Source organism: Barbus barbus (genome assembly GCF_936440315.1).
Source record: "Barbus barbus genome assembly, chromosome: 46".
Lineage (NCBI taxonomy): Eukaryota > Metazoa > Chordata > Actinopteri > Cypriniformes > Cyprinidae > Barbus > Barbus barbus.
Window position 1 is genome coordinate 22,398,348 of NC_136724.1, and position 23,465 is coordinate 22,421,812.

At 36.3% G+C, this 23,465-nt stretch overlaps 1 protein-coding gene and 2 gene segments (V, D, J or C); 1 reads left to right on the forward strand and 2 right to left on the reverse strand.

Annotated features, from left to right (window-relative positions):
- LOC306864818 (SH3 and multiple ankyrin repeat domains protein 1-like) overlaps positions 1–19,759 on the reverse strand; it is a gene marked incomplete at its 3' end in the record, with an annotated part of 50,596 nt that extends 30,837 nt beyond the window's left edge. Inside the window, exons 1-7 of the mRNA XM_079409056.1 lie at positions 19,635–19,759; positions 9,850–10,365; positions 7,093–7,296; positions 5,695–5,766; positions 5,467–5,575; positions 3,466–3,617; positions 2,416–2,583 (exon numbers count right to left, since the gene is read on the reverse strand). Coding sequence (XP_079265182.1) covers positions 2,416–2,583; positions 3,466–3,617; positions 5,467–5,575; positions 5,695–5,766; positions 7,093–7,296; positions 9,850–10,317 — 1,173 coding nt within the window. The 5' untranslated portion in view covers positions 10,318–10,365; positions 19,635–19,759. The remainder of the gene's footprint in view (positions 1–2,415; positions 2,584–3,465; positions 3,618–5,466; positions 5,576–5,694; positions 5,767–7,092; positions 7,297–9,849; positions 10,366–19,634) is intronic.
- The window catches only part of LOC306864845 (Ig kappa chain V-III region MOPC 63-like), a 684,433-nt gene that overhangs the window by 119,614 nt on the left and 541,354 nt on the right, over positions 1–23,465 (forward strand).
- The window catches only part of LOC306864846 (Ig kappa chain V region K29-213-like), a 764,502-nt gene that overhangs the window by 117,651 nt on the left and 623,386 nt on the right, over positions 1–23,465 (reverse strand).

Genomic DNA, 23,465 nt, shown 5'->3' on the forward strand with positions numbered 1-23,465 from the left:
GCCTATGTAAATACACACACATACAGTAAATATTTACATGTATATAAATTTATATATTTACATTCTTATATTATATATAAATATGTTTAATATATAGACTAGTGCTGTCAATCAATTAAAAAAAATTAACTAATTAATCGCACATTTTTCTAAAATTAACCGCGATTAATGTAAGTTATTGATTTCCTCTTTTTTTGTTTTGTTCTTAGATTAATAGACATCACAGCAGCTGGTTATTAGCTTATTTGCCTGCTATTGCTTTAAAAGCTGCTGCTGCTGAACTTGACGCGGATCTGACACGCATCTTATTTTCTCACGAATCTCTTTACCTTTCTTGACCCACTTCAAGTCTTTAAGTCTCTACAAATGAGCGGACGAGTTGAATCGGGTGTTTTAGATGAGGGAGACAGTGCTGGGGTGCCTCAGGACAGTTTTTAAAACCATTTCAGAGACATGTTCTTAAATGTGACGCACATGCATGCATCACCTTTTTGGTAACTTCATGCCTTAACTGACGGACAAGGACATTGCATGCACGTAGTTTCTTTCGCTGTTTGATATGAAATGATACAGGGTACAGCGTGCGCCGGCACCTTTGTGCGTGTATTTGAAGAGCGCGCTACGAGCACAGTATCTTTTCCACACTCGTTTGACTCGCGCCTGGCGTGGAGGCGAAGTTAGAGCGCGTGTCTGAAACGTCTCCCGTTTGATGTGGTCATAAAGACGTTCTGCATCTAAATAAACACAATCCTTTTCAAGAAAAAAGAGACAGAGGCAGCAGTTGCGAATGGGGTGGCCAACCCTAGCCCTGCCCCTGCGTTAATTGCGTTAAATATTTTAAAAAAATTAATCGCATGCTAATGCTTAACGTGCTAATTTTGACACCACTAATATAGACATAACATATTTTTCTTAAATATATACATGCATGTGTGTGTATTTATATATACATAATAAATATACACAGTACACACACATATATTATGTAAACAAAAATTTATTTTGGATGCGATTAATCGCGATTAATCGTTTGACAGCACTATTAATTTTATTATGTGCTATTATAATTTTTATCCCTTTTTTATTTATATTTCGGTAAAGCTTTAAATATTTTTTTCTTTCTGCTTGAGTTTTAGTCATTTTAGTACATAATTTATGTTATTGAAGTTTTAGTAATTTTATCATGTGCTATATAAGATTTAATTTTAGTACTTAAAGAGATTCACCCAAAAATGTAAATTCTGTCATTAATTACTCACTCTCATGTCCTTCCAAACCTCAAAGTCCTTTGTGCATCTTCAGAACATAAAAAGTAAGATATGATGATGAATTCAGAGAGCTCTCTGACCCTCCATAGACAGCAAGGATCCTAACACGATCAAGGCTCAGAAACGTAGCAAGGACATCATTAAAATAATCCATGTGACATCAAGGGTTCAACAGTAATTTTACGAAGCTACGAGAACACTTTTAGTGTGCAAAGAAAACAAAAATAACGACTTTATTCAACAATTTGTCTCTCCTCTGCATCACCCTGCATCAAGCCATATTTACATGGATACATTGTTTACGTTCAGATCAAACGTAAACAATGTATCCGCGTATATTGTTTACGTATGTGATACTCTCCAAAATGGCACCAGGGTGACAGTGGTATTTAGTTTTTCATCTGATATACATCTTTTATTTTATTCCAGCCTAACTTCAGTTATTTCTAAGTTTTAGCAAACAATAAAACCTCTATCTAATAGATTTAGTAAACAACAGAATCTATTTTTGCACTGAGTTTATTGTAATAGCATAGCTTAATCAGCTACATGTCAACAACAAAATATACTGTAGCAAGAAGCATTTTGCCTTCATTTTTTAACAACTGACAAGCCTAATTAACTTTATACATGTGTAGTTTCATTTTAGTACTTGCATTTAGCATTGCAACCCATTATTAGGTCACTACTACAATGGTCACTAGTCTTTTTTAATTTGCTGTGTAATGAGGTTAAGGTAAAGGTCACACCATCTAACATATGATGGAAAAACATCTTCAACAGAGGTGCTTATGAATACAGACAGAGTGATGATCAGGATGAAACATGCACAGATATGCACAGGTGTTTAGAAACAAGAAGGCGAAGAGCATGAGAGACTGGCATATTATTCAAATCAAATTAGAATTTTAAAAAATTCAAACAATTAAAAATTCCACACTTGAATGCTCAAGTCTACTATTTCGTCATCTAATGTAGCAAAACACACATTTTTTAATATAAATATTGGGGGCCACATAGAGAGATGAAAAGAGAACCAAATAAAAGAGAGAGAGAATGATGTGAATATAAACCAAAAAACACAGACGCAATGCATGCACACACTTTGACGTATATTATTGTCTTGTGTTTAAGACAGTAAACACACCTGGTGTGACTCGTCCCAGCCGTTCTCGTCTCTGATGCCCAGCCGTGCTCGGTAGTACAGCAGAGTTTCACAGCAGGACGTTTCGCCCCCTGTCAGCACCGAGTGATACAGCGGCGTCAGTCCACAGCGGTCTCGATAATCTGGAGAAGCTCCCAAAGACAGCAGCGCCTAGGATCAAATGAAGAGTAATGCATGTTAAGATTTACAAAAAACAAGCCAATTAAAGATGCACTAATCGAGTTTAACCCGTAAATGAAATGGAGCTAAATGGTGTTTAAAGATATAGTTCAGCCAAATATAAAAGTGTGTTGACAATTTACTCATCCTCAGGCCATCCTAAATGAGTTTGTTTCTTCATAGAAACAGATTCGGAGAAATTTAGCATTTGCTTACCAATGGATGCTCTGCAGTGAATGGGTGCCGTCAGAATGAGAGTCCTAACAGCTGATAAAAACATCACAATAATCCACACCACTCCAGTCCACCAGTTAACATCTTGAGTGTTTGCAAACAAATCCATCGTTAAGACGTTTTTAACTATTAAATATTGCTTCTGGCCAAAATATAAATCGATAATGTATAATAACACTTCCTCCAGTGAAAGTGTTGTCTCTCACATCAAAATCCAGCCACATATTTGTTTAGAGCTGTTTTGGCTTGTAAATGGTGCTTGATCTGTGCAGATTTCTCTCCTGATTCTGACAAGACAACTTTTTACACTGGATAAAGCAATATCATGGATAGAGGACTCATATTTGGTGACTCATAAATTGATGGACTGGAGTTACTGGATTGGACTGGATTACTTGTGATGTTTTTATCAGCTGTTTGGACTCTCATTCTGACGGCACCCATTCACTGCAGAGGATCCACTGGTGAGCAAGTGATGCAATGCTACATTTCTCCAAACCTGATGAAGAAACAAACTCATCTACATCTTTGATAGCCTGATGGTGAGTACATTTGCAGCAAATTTTAATTTTTGGGAGAACTATTCCTTCAAATGCATTTTCGTCTATCGTGCTGTGAATGAACTGCATGTGTTTGTACCATCAGTGTGGATTGGTTGTGCGCTCTGACTGCTTTATGGAGGGGTGTGAGTCCATCTCTGGATCTGAAATCCACATGAGCCCCATTCAGCACCAGAACTCGAATCCCTTCCACGCTCAGACTGCCCTGAACCGCCAGAGTCAGAGGAGTCTCTGAGAAACAGATGAAAACAGATACAGCTTTATTTAAGAGAAACAGGCAACACACACACAAAAACCATAGTGTGGAAGCTATTTTCATTTAGAAATTGCCTGTAAACTTCAAAGAAACAGCTAGTATTGCAGGGAGTTAAAAGCGCTGTATTAAAATAAAAGATAAAATAATATACATTAAAATAAAATAAACTGAGAAGGCTTCTAGATTTTAGTTTAGCTTTATATATTTTTTTGTACAGTACAAAATTAATTTATTACTTTAACAGATACAACTTTATTTAGTTTAGCTATTATTTTAACTTAAACTAAATGAAAATGAGAAATGTTGCATTGGCAAATTTTTAAATATTTTATTTAAAATATTTATTTCAGTTAACGTTTAACACTTAAATACTTAATACATAAACACAAAATAAAGTCAAATAAACTGGACACCTTTCTAGTTTAGTTTTATATCATTTTAATTTCGTAAAACATTTCATTTCGTAAAACATTTCCTGTTTTATTGCTGAAGTGAAGCTGCTTTAGTGTTGTATAAATAAATTAGACCTGATCCCATACACTCTAAGAAAAGTCTGTAAAAAATGTACAGTGTTAATATGAAAAAAAATTCTGTATTGATTCCTCACAGGTGTTTCACCTGCGTTTTACCTTTTGAATTATGCATAAAAAAGGTCATTTTCTGCCATGGCATTGCCCATTTTTCTGCTTATTTTTGTCTTACAATGCATCATCCAGCTCACTAAATATGGTTAACTATCTAAGGTTGCCACCACAAATATGAAAGGATCCTCTTAACTGCCTAATGAGCTGCAGCGAAACTGTGATGAGATCATAGCGCCTACAAGCTAAATACTGAACTACTTATTCCAGAACGTCGCTGCAATTAGTGCGCTGAACGTCACATCAAATAAAAAGCATCCTTTAAATGAAAAAGCACAAGAGATCGCGAGAACAGACTCATCATGAACATAATGAGCTTTGAGCCTAAGGTCAATGAAACGAGAAGAATCTGACGGGCCACATAATGACACTCATCTGAACTGAAAATGTCAAAGGTTTAAAAATATTCTTCGTTCAATCTGCATCTACTATAACATAATTAGATTAAAAAACAGATCTAACCTCCAGGCCAGTGCTATTTTAGTATCAATGCTATAGTATTACAGCTTTCGTAAATATTTTAAATTCAATTTTATTTTTATATTTTCTCTTTTCACTTACATTTTTGTTATTTTTAGTAATTTATGTTTTTTCTCATTTAATATTATAATTTTTTTATTATTATTAAAACTTTAACTAAAATGAAAATGAAAACTTGTTTTATTTCACTTTACTTAGTTTTAGATATTTTATTATTTTAACTAAAGAAAAATGAGAAATGTTGCTTTGACAGCTAACTGAAATAAAAAAATACATTTTATGCTTATTTTATTTCAGTTAATGTTCATTTTACATCTTACAATAAGGTCCTATTAGATAATGTTAGTGAATGTATTAACATGAACGTACAATAAGCAATACATTTGTTACAGCATTTAACTATTTTTGTTAATATTAGTTCATAAAACTGTTAGCTCATGTTAATATTTAGTTCCATTAAATAATATTAACAGATACGTCTGATTTTAATGTTTTAGTAATAGCTGAAATGAACATTAATTAAGATTAAGAAATGCTTTAGAAATATGTTTCTTTGTTCGTTCATGTTAACTAATGTAGTTAAGTAATGTTAACAAATGAAGAGAACAAAAATCAGTTTTCTGCAGCTGCAATTAAGTTAATTTAGGCATATTTTTAAAAGCACCATTCGGAGACTCCCACATGAGCCTTCACACAGTCTCACCTCCGCTCTCAGTGTCGTGGTAGTTAGGGTCCAGTCCTTTCTCCAGAGCTTTACTCAACTTCTCCACTGCTCCAGCATGAACATAATCCAGGAACTTCTTCAGATTGGCCTGTAGAGGGAGATACACACAGACACTTCACCTCCTTCCTATAAAACACACATCTACCTTTCCACAAAATACCGTTTCTACAATTATACACAATCTATAATTTGTTGTCTTGTATTTACCTTGGTGTGTAGCTTCGCTAGTTGTTTCTCATCCAGGTTTGTCTGTTTGTAGACCCGCGTCTTGTATCTGAACTGTAAGTTAAAGACACCAGGAAGAGAGAAAGAACTGGTCAAAGCCTTGTCAGAGAATCAAGAGGTTCAAAACAGACGATGGGAGCGTTTGCTTCAAACTGCAAGGACTAAAGGGCTGTTCAAAATCAAATCAAATAACAAAAAAGATATGCACACATATAAATACAATACAAATAAACAGATCTTACTAAAACCTAAATAAATATACCAGAGTAATTAAACTATTTAAATCTTAAAAATAGAATAAAACTTACATATAGTCAACTATTTAAATATAGCAGATTTGAACAGAAAGGCTGATTTTTTTTTTTTTTTTCATAAATGTGGGGTTAGGGAAAGCTGTCACATGTGTTTTATGTGTTTTTTTTATATATTTTTTTTATTCATTAGCACCACATCTATTAAATGTAGTTTCTGAAAGCCAAAACAATGATCCAAGTTCATTATTGTTGTTTCATGATTTTTATTTTATGTTTAAATTGTGCTGTAATGCCATTAAATTATACATTTTAAACACAAATAAGTTGTGGAAAATAAATAAGCTGTTTAAACACAAATAAGAATTTATGTCAATGTATTAAATAATATTAGCAATACATTTTTTTACAGTGTTTAATAATCTTAGAATTGGTTAATAAAAATGTAAGTATTCATTGTTAATGATAGCTCAGGTCCAATAAATATTCATACAAATATAATAAAATATTAAAAGATATAACAGCAGGTTCCTATTGCGACAAAGTGTTAAATGACCTGTATTTTTATTATTATTTTTAATCGGTCAAAAATGGAGGGAATGTTCAAGCTTTTTCGTTATGAGGTTTAGGTGCATTCTGGGTGATGTTGTGTAGTGTTTGTGAGACTGTGATCTCATATGTGTCCCTGGAGCACAAAACCAGTCTTAAGTCGCTGGGGGATATTTGTAGGAATAGCCAAAAATGCATTGTATGGGTCAAAATTATTGATTTTTCTTTTATGCCAAAAATCATTAGGATATTAAGTAAAGATCATGTTCCATGGAAATATTTTGTAAATTTCCTACGGTAAACATAACAAAACTTAGTTTTTGATTAGTAATATGCATTGCTAAGAACTTAATTTGAACAACTTTAAAGGAGATTTTCTCAATATTTTGATTTTTTTGCACACTCAGATTCCAGATTTTCAAATAGCTGTATCTCGGCCAAATATTGTCCGATCCTAACAAACCATACATCAATGGAAAGCTTATTTATTCAACTTTCAGATGATGTATAAATCTCAATTTCAAAAAATTGACCCTTATGACTGGTTTTGTGGTCCAGGGTCACATATCCTCCACAGCACCTCCAGGTAGGGCACTCCCTTCTCCAGGGACTGGGCGAACTCTCGAAGCAAGCGCTCCTCCTCCAGGAACTTGGCATCTCGTCCGTCTCCAGCTGGCTGGAAGAGGCCGTAATTGTAAACGTCCCACAACGACTCGCTGAGAGAACAAATAATCTGCTGCTTTGCGCTCCAAACACTTGAATCGGGATCAAACCGCAAACACTTCTACAGACGGAGAGAGAAAAAAACAGGTTCATAAGAACAACAGATTGAACTGGATTTAAAGTTCAAAATAACTTTCAGCTTTATTGACAGCATCTGTGATGAGCTTCATTTTGACTCGGAACTCATACAAAAGTCCTGTTTACAGTAATGGATATCTACTGGAAACACATTCTGGAGGTTTACAAGCAGAAATGTGCAACTTCTATATCTGCATACAAAATTTTCATTGTATATGCATAAAATAAATCTAATCTAAAATAAACGTTAACTGAATTAAATAAATAGTTTTTCATATAATTATGAAAAACTATTTTAGCTAGCTAGATGCCAAGGTAACATTTCTTATTTTCATATAGTTGAAGTAAAACAACTATTTAAACACACTAAAACTAATTTAAAAAAATCTGCAAAATTAAATATTTAAATTATAAAAAATTTCAAAATTTAATAATACTTTATATATTTTGTAACATTTTAAAAAAACTGCAAAATTAATAAAACTTTAGCTAACATTAATGTGAAAACAGAAAATATAATATAATAAGAAAATACAATATTCAAAATGTTAAACTATAATAGAATGTCAAAGATACTAAAAATAAATTATTATTATTATTATTGAATATTAAATATTATAATTAATATTATTAAAATGACAAACCCATTACTGTACACATATTTGCAATATGTTGCAATAATTTTCTGTAATAAAAAATATTCATTAAAATATAAAAATTAAGTATTATTTGTAAAAGTATTAAAATGACACTGAAACCCATTTCTGTAAATATATTTGCAGTACGTTGCAATCATTTTCTGTGGTGAATAACAACATGTCAAAGATTATATTGAACCTGAAACATTTTGTATGTTTAAAATACTAATGACACACATTTCTGTGTCGTTTGCATTGGAACTTCACTTTTACAAGCCCTTTCAAAAGCTTTAAAACAGGCTTCTGGCATACTGTAAACCATTAACCATCCTGCATATTAAAATCCAACACCAAACTTCATAATATGCAGCTTTATCTGGGGATTGTTAATGTGCCGTGATTGAGCTCGTTAAAGTGAGCTGCTAATCGAGTCAGGAGTTGAGATGAGTTTAGATGAGAGCGATTTTGACATTAAATCAGGTCAGAGCTCCAACACAAATCACCAGAGGAACTCAAGCTCAGTGTGTGTGTTTATTTAAAATTTCCCCAGAATAACTTGACACACACACTAATATACAAACGCAGTAAATATTCCTTCATTACAGAGTCCCATGTTCCCCTTTTCTCCCCCTGAATTAATTTATTTTTTAATTTCCTTCTAATGTCTCGATCCCTCCCACAATAACCTTGGGAGACAAAACAGATCCAGAGTATATTAAAGTGAGTGTGTGTGTGTGTGTGTGTGTGTGTGTGTGCGTTTCTTTGAAGATTTCAGAAGCTCATTAGAAACATTTACTGTTGTACAGTGTGTTTAGGAATGATATGTGAGCATCAGATCTTACAAAAGCGATGTTTGCATTCATTTTGAGATATCTGACTTTTTTGGTGTTTTGGCAAATGTGAGCAGAGTCTGAGACATTATTGAGATCTCTTCTGAAACTCTGGAGACACATGAGACTCTAGGAATCATTTTCGCATGAAAAACATCTGAGAAGCAGAAGAGCAAAAGTCTTAAGAAAAAGTCTCCATTCGCTCTCCATGTCATCAGGATGCTGTGAAGGATAATTAGAGATTGACCAATATTGTACAATGCTAAGTGCCCATAGTATACATTATAAAGTATCCATTATTATTTTTAATTTATTTGACACAATAACTAAAAAAATCACTACAAAATAAATTAAAAATAAATTATTCATTTATAGATAATAACAATAATAATGCAACCAGTTGTAAATTATTTTATTTCCATTTATTGGACATAATAATAACCAAAAAACTACTATAAAATAAAATATTAAGAATTATTATGAATTATTAATGCTATTTCATTATTTATGCTAATTTAACAACAGTAACTAAATATGAATAATAATAAGAGAATGTTTTAAAGGATTTTATTTGCATTTTTAATAAACAATAAAAACTATTAAAAATAAATATTATGCCACAAATACAAAACAAAATATTATTAATGAATAATAATAATAATATAATATATTCTAAATTATTATTGTATTTATATATATTTGAATAAACAATAAAACAACAAAAATAATAAAACAACAAAAATAAAAATTACACTACAAATATCAAAACAAAAAATAATCAATATTGTTTTTTTTAATTGTTACTTCTATTTATTTGACAATTATTATTTAAAAAATTATATTATATTAATTTATCAAATTAAATTAATTTATAATAATAACGACATTACAGTCCTATATTATAGTTATTGATAGAAGTAAAATTAATATTATAAATATCTGTACCATATCTGTAGCTGCAAAATTAAAGAAGTGATGGAGAAGAACTTGTGAAAATGATAATCAGCCAATCGTTAGCACAAATTGTGAATGCATGTGAAGCATGTGTGCGATGAGAAACGCTCAGACCGTTTGTTTGATGTCAGGGATGCCGATGCGGAACACAATCACGGCGAATTGCGAGTCTTCCACAGGTGTGACCGTGGTCATGCTGCGCTCCATCAGACGCCGCCGGGACTGCTGATTGGTCAAGACCGGGTGATACAGCGGCTGATTGGTTGTCTGATGATAAAGAGTCGGCTGACTGGGTAAATGTGGGATTCCTCTTTGGGCGGAGTTAACGGCCCTGGGCTGCCTCTCTCCTCTCTGCCATCCAATCACAACGGCCGCCGGTTTGGATCCATCCGTCTTGCGTCCGGCCCGGTTCTGGTGTTCCTTGTCTCCCATATCAATCATTCCATTTTGTTTAAATCTCTTCAATCGCTCCTCCTCGTCCTCCTCATCCTCACCCTCTTTGTCTTCAGTGCTGCCAAAATAACGCTTGGTGTTTCCCAGCATCCTTTGCTGCACCGTGTCAGCAAGCAGTGTTGATGTCATGGCGCTGAGTCATGCTGCTTATCGGGATACAGCTAAATGTCAAACAGACTGAAAAAGACAAGAAACATAAAATAACCAGTGATGCATTTCATTTTACTGATATTAAAATAAATTCCAATTCCATAAGCAGTATAAAAGCACACCTATAAAACAATATTTTGCCTTGGACCAGTAAGAGACCACAGCAATGCACTGACAACAACTCAAAACACCCTGGCAACACACTAGCCATTCAACCACTGTATCAACGCACTGACAACAACTCAACACCCTAAAAACCTAACCTAACAAACACTCAACACCCTAGCAACGCACTAACAACCACTCAAAACCCTAGCAATGCCCTAGCAACCACTCGGAACATCCTAGCAACACTACAACCAGTAAAACACCTTAGCAACACACTATCAACCACTCAGAGCACATTAGCAACTCACTAACAACCACTCAGAACACCCTAGCAACACACTAACAAACCACTCACAACCCCAAGCAACGCACTAACAACAACTCAACACCCTAGTAAAGCACTAACAACCACTCAGAACACCTTAGCAACAATCTAACCATTCAAACCCCATTGCACCACACTAACAACCACACAATCACCAACACACTAACAACCACTCAGAACATTCTAGCAACACACTAACAACCACTCAAACATCCTAGCAACACACTAACCACTTAATCACCCTATCAACCACTCAATCACCCTTATAACAACAATAACAACCACTCAACACCCTAGCAACGCTCTAACAACCACTCAAAAGCCTAGCAATGCACTAGCAACCACTCAGAAGATCCTAGCAAAACTCTAACCATTAACACACCATGGAAACACACTAGCAACCACTCAGAACACCCTAACAACTCACTAACAACCATTCAGAGCACCTTAGCAACACACTAACAACCACTAAGAACACACTAACAATTCAAACACCCTAGCAACACAATAACAAACCACTCACAAACCCAAGCAACGCACTAACAACAACGCAACACCCTAGTAAAGCACTAATAATCACTCAGAACACCATAACAAGCTAACAACCACTCATAACACCCTAGCAACAATCTAACCATTCAAACCCAATTGCACCACACTAACAACCACTCAAACATCCTAGCAACACACTAACCACTTAATCACCCTATCAACACCTCAATCACCCTTATAACAACACTAACAACCACTCAACACCTTAGCAACACATTAAAAACCACTCAAAAGCCTAGCAATGCACTAGCATCCACTCAGAACATCCTAGCAACACTCTACCCATTAAAACACCATAGAAACACACTAGCAACCACTCAGAACACCCTAACAACTCACTAACAACCATTCAGAGCACCTTAGCAACACACTAACAACCACTCAGAACACACTAGCAACACACTAACGATTCAAACACCCTAGCAACACAATAACAAACCACTCACAAACCCAAGCAACACACTAACAACAACTCAAACACCCTAGCAACACACTAACAACCACTCAAACATCCTAGCAACACACTAACGACAACTCAACACCCGAGTACAGCGCTAACAACCACTCAGAACACCGTAGCAACACGCTAACAACCACTCAGAACATCCTAGCAAAGCACTAACCACTTAATCACCCTATCAACCACTCAATCACCCTAACAACACACTGACAACCACTCAACACCCCAGTAAAGCACTAATAACAACTCAATACCCCAGCCAGCGGACTAACAGCCACTTAGAACACTTTGGTAAATGCGTAGCAACACCCTGGTAACAACACTGCAAATCCTTAAACAATAACAGCACGTTTTAGTCAGAAAAGTCTTAAGAAACCTTTCATTTAATAAAGCTCTGCAAGCTAAGACTGTGTGTAGGACTTTTTCCACAATTTATTTCTAAAAATAACAAACTCCTGCCGTTTCTCCAGGGCACACAGACTGGATTGAATTTGCGGAAGACTGAGAGTTGACTTTAAGCTAAATTGCAGAGCGATTTAGTTGTTCTCTGTGATCTCAATGTGCTGGTGACATCCATATGCATCTCGAAGGTGATCTCATGGTTCTTAGCTTGCTATTGTTAAAACTTCACCAAACATTTGTGAGTCTGAAAAGACATAAAACCAAAATAAACAGCTGCAGACGCCTTTATGTTACAGGGATAATTATGGTTCTCTTTTGAAAGAAAAATATTTAAAATTGCAATGTGAATTGTCAAAATATCGGAGAGCGTTGTTTCTCTGCCCCTCCTCCTCAGACTACCACTAACTGATGGGTCTTACACTGTAAGTTGACGAGGTGATTTAACCATGTTTTAATATTCCGCTGGTCATAGAGTTTTTTTTAGATGGATGCAGAGGTTTTTAGGTCAGGTAGCATCTCTGACGCAGTTCATTTGCTGGCTTTCATGGCTGCTGTGTTTTCCACCAACTGGCAACCCTGGGTATTGAAAAACTATTAGGTAAATTGCCAGTGGGCAGAGTCACACAGACCAAAATAAAAACAGGCATTCCGACACGGAGCGCACATTTCAAAGCAGAATAACTAGTTGTAGCATCTAATTACCTGCAAACATATTATGGGATTTTTATACTTTAGTACAGTCAAAGAAATTACATACAGTGCCTTTTAAATCCTGTTCACAAAAATTCATTGACCAGCAAGCAAAACAGACCTAAGTACTTAAATGAAATCATGTTCAAAGATTACATTTTTCAATTTGATCTGTCTTTATTTCATAATGAGTGTTGCAATTGCTCCAGCCTCACAGCCATGATAAAATCGTGTATGTGGTGTCATGCATATTCACGTTTACCCACAACCCACTGATAAAACAGATATTTTTTAATCTTAAATTTGAATGAAATCATACCAAAACTTTAGACAGCATAAGAAAAATACTGGATATTTGAGGAAATTTCTTAACACTGAACATGTGTGATTGAAGTGCTATACAAATAAATCAACTTGACTTGCAGATTGCATCGGCTGCATTGAACGTGTGATCTGGGTCACTGTCCTGTAGCTTTGTGAAGCATCAGCACGCTGCATTTCTGCTGATTATATTGTTGTTTAATTGCACACAAGAGGGACACTGACTCATTGGATTTATTTATATCATTTTTCAGTCAGCATGTTTATGCCTCCCCTTTATTCTACACACAAATGCCTTAAACAGCATAACTGCACATGCACCAGATATCTGCACCTCTCCCTCGATGCCTGCCATCTGCACAGTAAATGCTGTAAAGAGACACTGATGTCAGTGACGTCCACATTTAGAAAGTGTCCTGTAAACCTCCAGAGATCTCCGTCACCTCATTACTGACGGCTCGTAGTGACAGATTCACCCCTTCACAGCTTTAGATGGTTATTTACCTTAAATATCACAACCTGTTTTGTGGTTCATCAAGTGCACATTCACCCACTGCAAATACTGAAATAGTTACAATGATTATTGGAACTATTCTTACATTTCTATGCTTTAATTGAATATATATTAAAAAGTATATATATATATCAGTTTTAATAATTTAGTTTAGGGTCTTTGGATAACATATTATCCAAATAATAAGTTTAAGATTATAATATTATCAAAAAATAATCTAAAATGTATTTCATATTAAATAAATATAAAATTATCCAAACAATAAGATATATTTTGGATAATACAAAGATATTTATATTATGGATTTTATTTATCCTTATATTTCTCTGTATTCAAATTCAGCACATTCTTCATTCTTTGAAATGCCAGAAAATGCATGAATTTTCAGATCTCTTATGGCAAAGTAAAAGTTTTAGAGTGTCATTTGTCAGAAATAGATTACCTCAAGGATTATGCAAAAGTAAATTATGCTGTAGTAGTTTCTGTGATCGGTTTATATAGAAAACACCACAAAATACATAAATAAAATACGATAAATACAGAATATTTCACTGTAGCCAAGTAAAAAAATACACTTCTGTACATCTAGTTTAGCTGCTTTAAACAAAACTCAGAATATCATTCAAAGATCTGATGCCACTAACCTGGTAAACTTTGGTAAATCCAGTGACTATTCATCCAGAAAAGCACCCGCTGAATCAACCCAGTACCTTGTGAACACAATTTTGTTTCCAGATGGACTGATAAAAACCCTATTATGTATAAAAAATAACAATCAGATTGCTAAAGTGAGTGTTTCACCATTTTAAGTGTGAAATATACATTGGACAGTCAGAGAGAGGCTGTGTGGTGTCTAATGTTCAGACTAATATATCGACTCTTTAAAACAAGCTGTTAGTAAACTTGACTGGTTAAACTGGTGCCAATTCAAGAGTGAAGCAGGCCAGCGAGACACAGATGGTCTCCTTCATAAACTCTCCAAATCAATTGCTCACTCCATCTATAAAAATACAGCGATGTCAAAATAAAGCTCTAAATCAAGAGTTTCTGATGCAGGTTTACTCCACTGAGTCTGGAGTTAATCAGGGTCAGCCGCAGAAAACATAGTAATGTCTCACTGGTTATGTTAGTTACGCAGCCTGGTGGACACACCAATATATCCAGAATAAATATACTTCCTAAATATATCCAGATGATGTCTATATCTATATAAATATTCATTTTAAATAATAACTAAATTATTATTTTTTTATTTTAAAGATCAGTAATTATAGATAGATAGATAGATAGATAGATAGATAGATAGATAGATAGATAGATAGATAGATAGATAGATAGATAGATAGATAGATAGATAGATAGATAGATAGATAGATAGATAGATAGATAGATAGATAGATAGATAGCTAGATAGATAGATAGATAGATAGATAGATAGATAGATAGATAGATAGATAGATAGATAGATAGATAGATAGATAGATAGATAGATAGAGAGAGAGAGAGAGAGAGAGAGAGAGAGAGATAGAGATATAGATAGAGATAGATAGAGATAGAGACACGTCAACCACATGCATGAATCCCCTCATACTTAGCAGCTAATAAAACCAGACCAATGAGGAAGCAGAGAAGTGTTTCTCGCTCGCCTGATTAGCTCTCCGCTGTATAATTGGCAGTTGACTGGGGCAGGTGGGGAAAAATAGAGCACTGGCCTCATTTCGCTCTCTAGAGACGATTCAGAGAGAGTAACGCAGGCGCCACACAGAAACCAGCAGCCCAAGGACAAAGTGGGAAGAACGGTGATACGAGACCAGGCCACAAAAACAGCAAAGAGACAGCAGAAACCGGTGTTTGAGGACACCGGACACAAGACGAGGCCTGTAAAACAATACTATACCGCAGAGAAACGCATGCGAGTTAGTCAGTAGTCCAACAGAACCAGTATTTGGTGACATAAATATCTAAATACAGCACTCTGTCCATGCTCATTTTGTCCAAGCGTCCATTCAGCTCGTTCGCTCCTTTTTTTGTGAGAAGAAACCCTTTTACACACACCCCCTGTCGTATTGTACTTCATTCTCTCACATACATAGCGCACCGCCCCCCTCCTATGTAGGACAGGGTGAATATAGATATATTTCCAGTGAATTGGTCCCCAGAAACTTTAATTGGAGAACTTCCATGGAACAGACTGTCCCACTTTTATAACCCGTTAAAAAGAAGTGGAGCAACCAGGTCTGGCATTGGTCCCTTCATGTCTCTCACTCTCTTTGTGTCTCTCGCTGGCCATCGCTCCATTAGAAAAGAATGACAGCGCAGATAACGAACAATTAAACCGAGTGTTGGTGGTCTTTTCTGCTTTCCCTGGAGCTCAGAGTGAGACTGCGCTCTTGAGAAAAGCACAAAAGCGCTTTCTATTTCCATTTCTGCTACAGCCATGGTGACAGAGATCATGAATGGTGCTTATCATTGTGAAAATAGATAAATCATACGCAAGATTTATTGTAAATGTAAATTGCATTTGTTAAGCCAATACATTCGAATGCAGTAATGACATGATGTACAAAAACAGTTCTATACAACTCAATAAAAAACAGTACTATACAACCCAATAATATTAAATGAATTCAAAAGTTTGATGTCGGTAGGATTTATTTGTTCTGGAAAGAAGTTTCGCCTGCTCACCAAGGGTGCATTTTTTTATTTAAAAAAGCAGTAAAAACAGCAATATTGTGAAATATTATTTCGATTGAAATCAACTGTTTCTATATGAATATGTTTTAAAATGTAATTTATTTCTGTGATGCAAAGCTGTATTTTCAGCATCATTACTCCAGTCTTCAGTGTCACATGATACTTCAGAAATCATTCTAATATACTGATTTGATGCTCAAGAAACATTTCTGATTATTATCAATGTTAAAAAAACTGATGCATTTAATTTTTACAGGATTATTGATGCATTGAAAGTTCAAAAGAACAGAATTGATTTGAAATAGAAATCTTTTGTAACATAAATATCAATTTAACGCTTCCTTGCGGTGTTCATTTATTTTAAAAATAATCTTTCTGACCCTAAACGTTTGCTCCACAATGCTAGGATGCTAAACTGTTTTGATTGGTTACTAGACTGGATGGTTGCAAATTCTCTAGATTTAGTTAAAGTCGGTGGAACTTCTTCACTAATTCAATCATAAATCTAATCACTTATTAACTATTAAAGCACACCTCTGTTTGTGTAAAAAAAAAACATTAATAATAAACCATGCCACATTCAAGAACAGCCCCTTACAGAGCTACGTGATCAACCATCCTCTTACATCCAGTAATTTAGTGTGGAACACCTGCTGCTATCACGAAAGCCACATAAACTGTCAAAACTATACAGATGCACTGTTGCATTTCAGTCTGTGTTACCGGATTTATCAACATGAAGAGAAAAGGCACTAAGGACACCGGTGACCAGTGTTGCTAAAATTATCACACCATGTTGTCCTACAAAAACCACACTATCGCATGTGAAGCTGATAGATCTCCTGCAGTGAACAAATGGAGGAAACTCAGCTGATCATAAATAAACTTAAGGGTGGAGAATCAAAACCGACTTCCTTGAATACAAATGCATAATCAACATGTTCTGTATGTTTGAGGACAATCAAGAAAAGAGTTTTTTATAGATTGCTTAACTTTGGGATAAAGTCCTTACTTAATCTCCGGGTAAAAGGCCACTTTCAGCTCTGGGTTATGAAACTCTGATTCAGAGCTAGTTAGTTGTGCTTTTGTGGTGCCAAAAGTGAAGAGTGTGACTCAATGTGTTGCTAGATTTATTTTTCAGCAACACACAACCATTGATACACCATTACCGCTTACTGCCTCAAAGCTTATGCCATTAAATATTCATGCACTGTTTAGTTTCAAACATAATCCAGCATGCACTATTTTTTGTAATACACTTTAAAGGACTAAATTAGAGTGGATTTACATGTCAAAATGTACACAAATTTTCAGTAAACAACTACTGCATGATTGTTACATGCTTAATTGTTCAATCAATGTTAATAAACATCCTACATATGCAAAATAATAACAAAAATTCAGATTTTATTAATCTACAGTGTTAAATATCAAAACTGGCCATTTATTGCTAATCCAGATTAAAGTATGAACAGCGTGAAACTAGTACAAGATAAATTAGAGTGACGTTTACACAGGAAATCACAGTGACCAGCCCAAATAATCAGCAGAAGCTTTAGAGAAGGAACCAAACGAGGAGGAAACCCACAGCCGTGACCTCATTCGACAACATACTGGAGGTCAGCGCTCTAGAAGAGAGGAGGAGTACGAGAGAAAACTGGGACGAGGAGAGACAGGACGCAAATGATGCTGGGAAAGAGCTCAGGACACAGGAATGAGAGTAAATTCTGGAAAAAAAGAAAAGCACACACACACAGAAGACCAGAGACCACTATAACACAACAATCAGTCCACAACTCCTAAACGTCACAGACTGACCCATGCTGCTCTCAGATGGATGGATGGATGGACAGAACGATAGACAGACAGAACCAACGATAGAAATCAATGATAAAATGATAGATAGATTGAATGATATAATGAACAACAGATAGATAGCTAGATAGTTAAGTAATATTTCAGTTATTAATGGAAGCCGCTAGAAAACAGGAAGTGACCCAGTGCAACAGGTCTGACTGACTCTCTGATGGCTGACATGTGCTGGTTTATGAGCATGTGACAGATGAAGACAGACGGATTTTTAAAAGGGAGTCAAGCATGCCTCTTTTGCATACAATGAAAAATAACCAGGTTCTGACCATAAAAGTGTCTTTACAATATCACACAACTTTTGCACAACTTCCATGTGAATACTAAAGTCACATGATGCTTTTTGAGAAAACCAAAGCATCACATGACTTCACCAAACCTCAGAGCATACTGACTAATAATCTCAGATCCCCAGCTCTCAAAAACCATTTACATTTCTGCACTGATTTTCAGCTTCAACTTCAAACTTCGCTTTTGGTTACAAAATGTTATTAATGTAAACCTGGCACAACTATGAGCATGATTTTAATATTTACACTTCTGCATTTTTTTCCAAAGCAGCTTGCATTGCATTTGAGGTACACGTTTTATCAGTTCATGCATGTTGCTAACACCATGGTCTACTGTTCGAGCAAGAGAAATATGCACATGTGAATGAAATCTGAAAGACTATAACTGAATAACGACTTAAATTTGTGCTTGTTCCTCACACAAAACTATCATACGACTTGGAATACAGCAAAGGAGTCATACTGATTACTTTTATGTTGCTTCTTTTTGTATCACGACAGTCCCTGCTCTCAAAAAAAGAAGAAGTATGAACATAGCTCATGCTCTTTTCAGGAAAATACATCGTACACAGTTTAAGATCACACTGCATAAAGTGCCGTAAAATCAAATGGCTAATTGAGCTCAAACTGTTCACACACACACACACACACACACACACACACACACACACACACACACATACATACATATATAAATGGTTCACACTTTCTCTATACATTAATGTTAGAGTGTATAATTATGCTCTCTGCGCACTCTGACCTACCTTTGCTCTCAGCGGGCCCATCACACCAGGAAAACGGCACACGCACACACACACACACACACACACACACACACACACGCACACATATACTTACTCACCCACTCACTATCAGCACAATTTACAGCAAAACACACACTGAAGTCAAAAGCGCTGCATATGCAACTACTGCAGTTCACAGTCCTGCTAATGCACACCAGCTCAACTGCAACACTTTCCCAAAAGTCATCTTTCAAGCATCCCAGGAGTCACATGCATGCAATACTTTTCTATCATATCAAATCAGATGCACTGTCCAACTGGGAATTACCTGATTGTCCAGCCTAAGCTTCGTCATTCCAGCACAGAAGAGCCACTTTGCTCCAGAGACGTGGTCAGCAGGGCAGAACAGGGTCCAGAGAGGCACAACCAAAGCAAACAGTCATAAAAATGGGAATAAGTGCGTTTTCCCGCACACATCCAGGCGTTGCGTCCACACAGGATCACGTCCAGCACTGGAACAATCTCTCTTCTGATCTCTCCCGCTGTCATGCACTCAAACACTCCTCCCTCCAGCCTCGCTCTCCACACACATACACACACACACGGCCTCTCGGATGCTAAGAGCAGATCAAACTGGCTCGCATCTGAGGCTTGGGTGTCATCCGGATCTTCAATGGCTTTGTGGGAAGAAGTCATCTGTTATGCTTGGAAACAACTGAAACCCACAGAGGAAAACATAAATGTTTCACATGTATAATGCAGGGCATCCATGCATATGTGTGTTTGAGTATGTGTGCATGTAGAAAAATATCTTTACACACACACACACACACACACACACTCTGAAACAGAAGTGGGTCATGGATGGAAAAATGAGAGGAGAAATTAGCCTGCCTGTGTGTGCACATGCGACGTGCTGGGGTGAATTAAAGAAATCATCACCTATCCTCATCACGCTGAGGTTAATCGCCGTCTCTCACCCACAAGGTTTGCACGAGGACACTGACAACAAGCACTTAAGATACAACTATAAGACACAAAGCGATAAGAGAGAATGACTGCCCTTCACAAGATAAAGACAGAACAGATGAAGATAGAAAAGCAGGACAGAACCTACAGTACATTGCATGCTTTACAAGAGTCTGTCTGTGGTTCAAAATCAGGCCTATTTGGGAATTCTTCCTTATTAGCGTTGTTTGATTAGTTAAGTATCACTATTACTAGTCCTCATGCTCATGGTGATGTGATGAAACCTCTAAAACTACTAACTGAAGTATTAAAGTCACAGAGATTGTGCTCCATACCAGTGTAATTTAGTATTTTTTTATATAATATTATTGCATTCATTGACATTTTATATTAGCTTAGATCTTTATATTTTCATATTTAAATGTATTTTTTAAAATTAGGTATAAGTTTTATCAAATTATATTACACATGAATTATTTATATTATCATTATATTTATCAAATATATACAGTATATATGTCACAGGTTGTCAAGGAAGGAGGACAGCAAACGAAGAAGCATTCTTCCAAACAGACTTTACTGAGAATACTGAATCGGTACAACACATAACATAAGCTAATCACTGACAATGGAAAGATTCAAATAAGGAGTATAAATACACACATGGGCTGTATCTGAAATCGCCCCCTATACCCTCAAATAGTGCACTATTTGAGGGGACATCCATTTTAAGTGGTGTTCGAAACCATAGTGGATGTTCTTGAGTGCACTCATTCAATCCCATAATGCACCGCAAAAACGAGTGTGCAACCGATGTACACTCAACGGCTAGAGAATCCCCAGAATGCACTGTGAGAGGCGTGTGCCGAGTGAATTCCCGCGTCTCGCCAGAAGATGGCGGTTTATACATAATGTACATAATGTAATATACATAATATGCAAAAACGGCAGTCCTTCCGGTGCACTCGGTGTCCGAATTCACTCACTCATTTTCTTTCACTCCTTCAAGTGAACTGTATGAGTGGACTAATGTAGGGAATAGTGAATGAGGGTATAGGGGGCGATTTCGGATACAGCCATGGTAAATGAGGGAACTAAACAGGAACAGCTGGTCAAAGATGAACTAATCAGGAACCATGGTAACTAATTAGAGCTCGTAACTAATTAGAGCTCATCGTGACATTAGCTCCCCCCTCAGAAGGCATGACCTCACGCAACAACAGTAGGTAATAGAAAAGAGGACGGAGGGTGGAGGTTTTGGTGGCGGGCGTGGCGCTGGTGAAGGACCTAGAGAAGGTGAAGCCAAAGGGGTGGAGGGTCGAGGCACAGCCGGAGACCAGGAAACGACGACCGAGGTTTGTCCGGATGTACCAGGGAGCCCAGAGGAGTTCTAGGGCAGATGAGCAGTTGGTGCTATTATTCGCAAATGGAAGAAACACAAAATAACTGTCAATCTCCCTCGGACTGGGGCTCCATGCAAGATCTCACCTTGTGGAGTTTCAATGATCATGAGAACGGTGAGGAATCAGCCCCGAACTTGTCAATGATCTCAAGGCAGCTGGGACCATAGTCACCAAGAATTGATAATTGGTAACACACTACGCCGCGAAGGACTGAAATCCTGCAGCACCCACAAGGTCCTCCTGCTCAAGAAAGCACATGTACAGGCCCGTCTGAAGTTTGCCAATGATTCAGAGGAGAACTGGGTGAAAGTGTTGTGGTCAGATGAGACCAAAATCGAGCTTTTTGGCATCAACTCAACTCACCATGTTTGGAGGAGGATGAATGCTGCCTATGACCCCAAGAACACCATCCCCACCGTCAAACATGGAGGTGGAAACATTATGCTTTGGGGGTGTTTTTCTGCTAAGGGGACAGGACAACTGCACCGCATCAAAGAGACGATGGATGGGGCCATGTACCGTCAGGGCCAGGCCATTGAAGCCGGACAGGGTATTGAAAATGGGTCTTGGATGGGTATTCCAGCATGACAATGACCCAAAACACACGGCAAAGGCAACAAAGGAGTGGCTCAAAAAGAAGCAAGAGCTTGAAAAAAAAGTGAGCTTGAAAAATTCAAGACGATGGCGGAAGAGTTTCAAAACTAAATGTAAAAGCGCCTGTTTTAAAAATATATTTTAGATTTTGAAAAGCCTGTTGACTTCTGCCATTAATCTAAGTGATAATGGAAGTTTAAAAAAAAAAAACATTAGTTTCTCATTTATTTGGTTCGACAGTATTTGCAGATTTTTATTTTATTTAAACTGTGTATTTATTTATTTTTTATTTTTCCTTCAATAATTATTATTATTATTTTACATCAAGGTGTATGCGTCCGTGCCTCCAAACTTTCTTATTAGTTTTGCTAATAAACATTCTACATAATTATTTGTTCCCCATTCTTTACTGATTTTTAGTTTTGCCTATTTAAACTGTGTAAGTTATTCATTATTTGATATTATGCATATAGCATGGTATAGCCTAGTTTTAATCGTTTTGTTAATAAAAGTTCTATGTTCTACATTGTATTTTGTTGTTGCTTGAATTGAATTGCCGCTAATTTAAAAGTGAAAGTAAAATGCATATGGTGCTTTTTCAAACTAGGCTATTTAAAAGTGAAGGAATGTGGGAAAACTCAAACAAACTAAAAGCAAACAACTGCTTGACACTGAATTGCCACTAATTTGAAAGTGAATGTAAAATGTGTAGTTTTGGTAAACTGAGGCAATGGTGTTGTAGTGAGTACTAGTGAGTTGAAGGTTCTAGGGAGGCCTCGGCATGGGTTTTCTCAGTACTTCTCTATTTTCAGGCGTCTGTAAGTAGGTCTGCCACAGTCTTGGAGTCAAATACTAACAGTCCTGCTGCCTAATTACTAATGCATGTCTTTCTTCAGTTCAAAACGGAACTGAATGTGGCCTGTTTGTAGCCAGAGTTAGGCCGTGTGTTACTTCCCACCGCTGACCTTTCAAAATGGATCCAAGTCCCACCCCATCCTCTCACTATAACATCAAAGCTCGGTGTCCTTAAATTAGAGACACAATGAAGCCGAAAAACACTTCAGTTCCACCACTATTTATTGCATTAACATCTTCTCAAAGAGATGATCGAATCTGTGTTTTTAAACTAATAACATAAATTTGATGTATTACATGAAGACAGAGCTGAAACCACTTATATGCTTATAGACGTG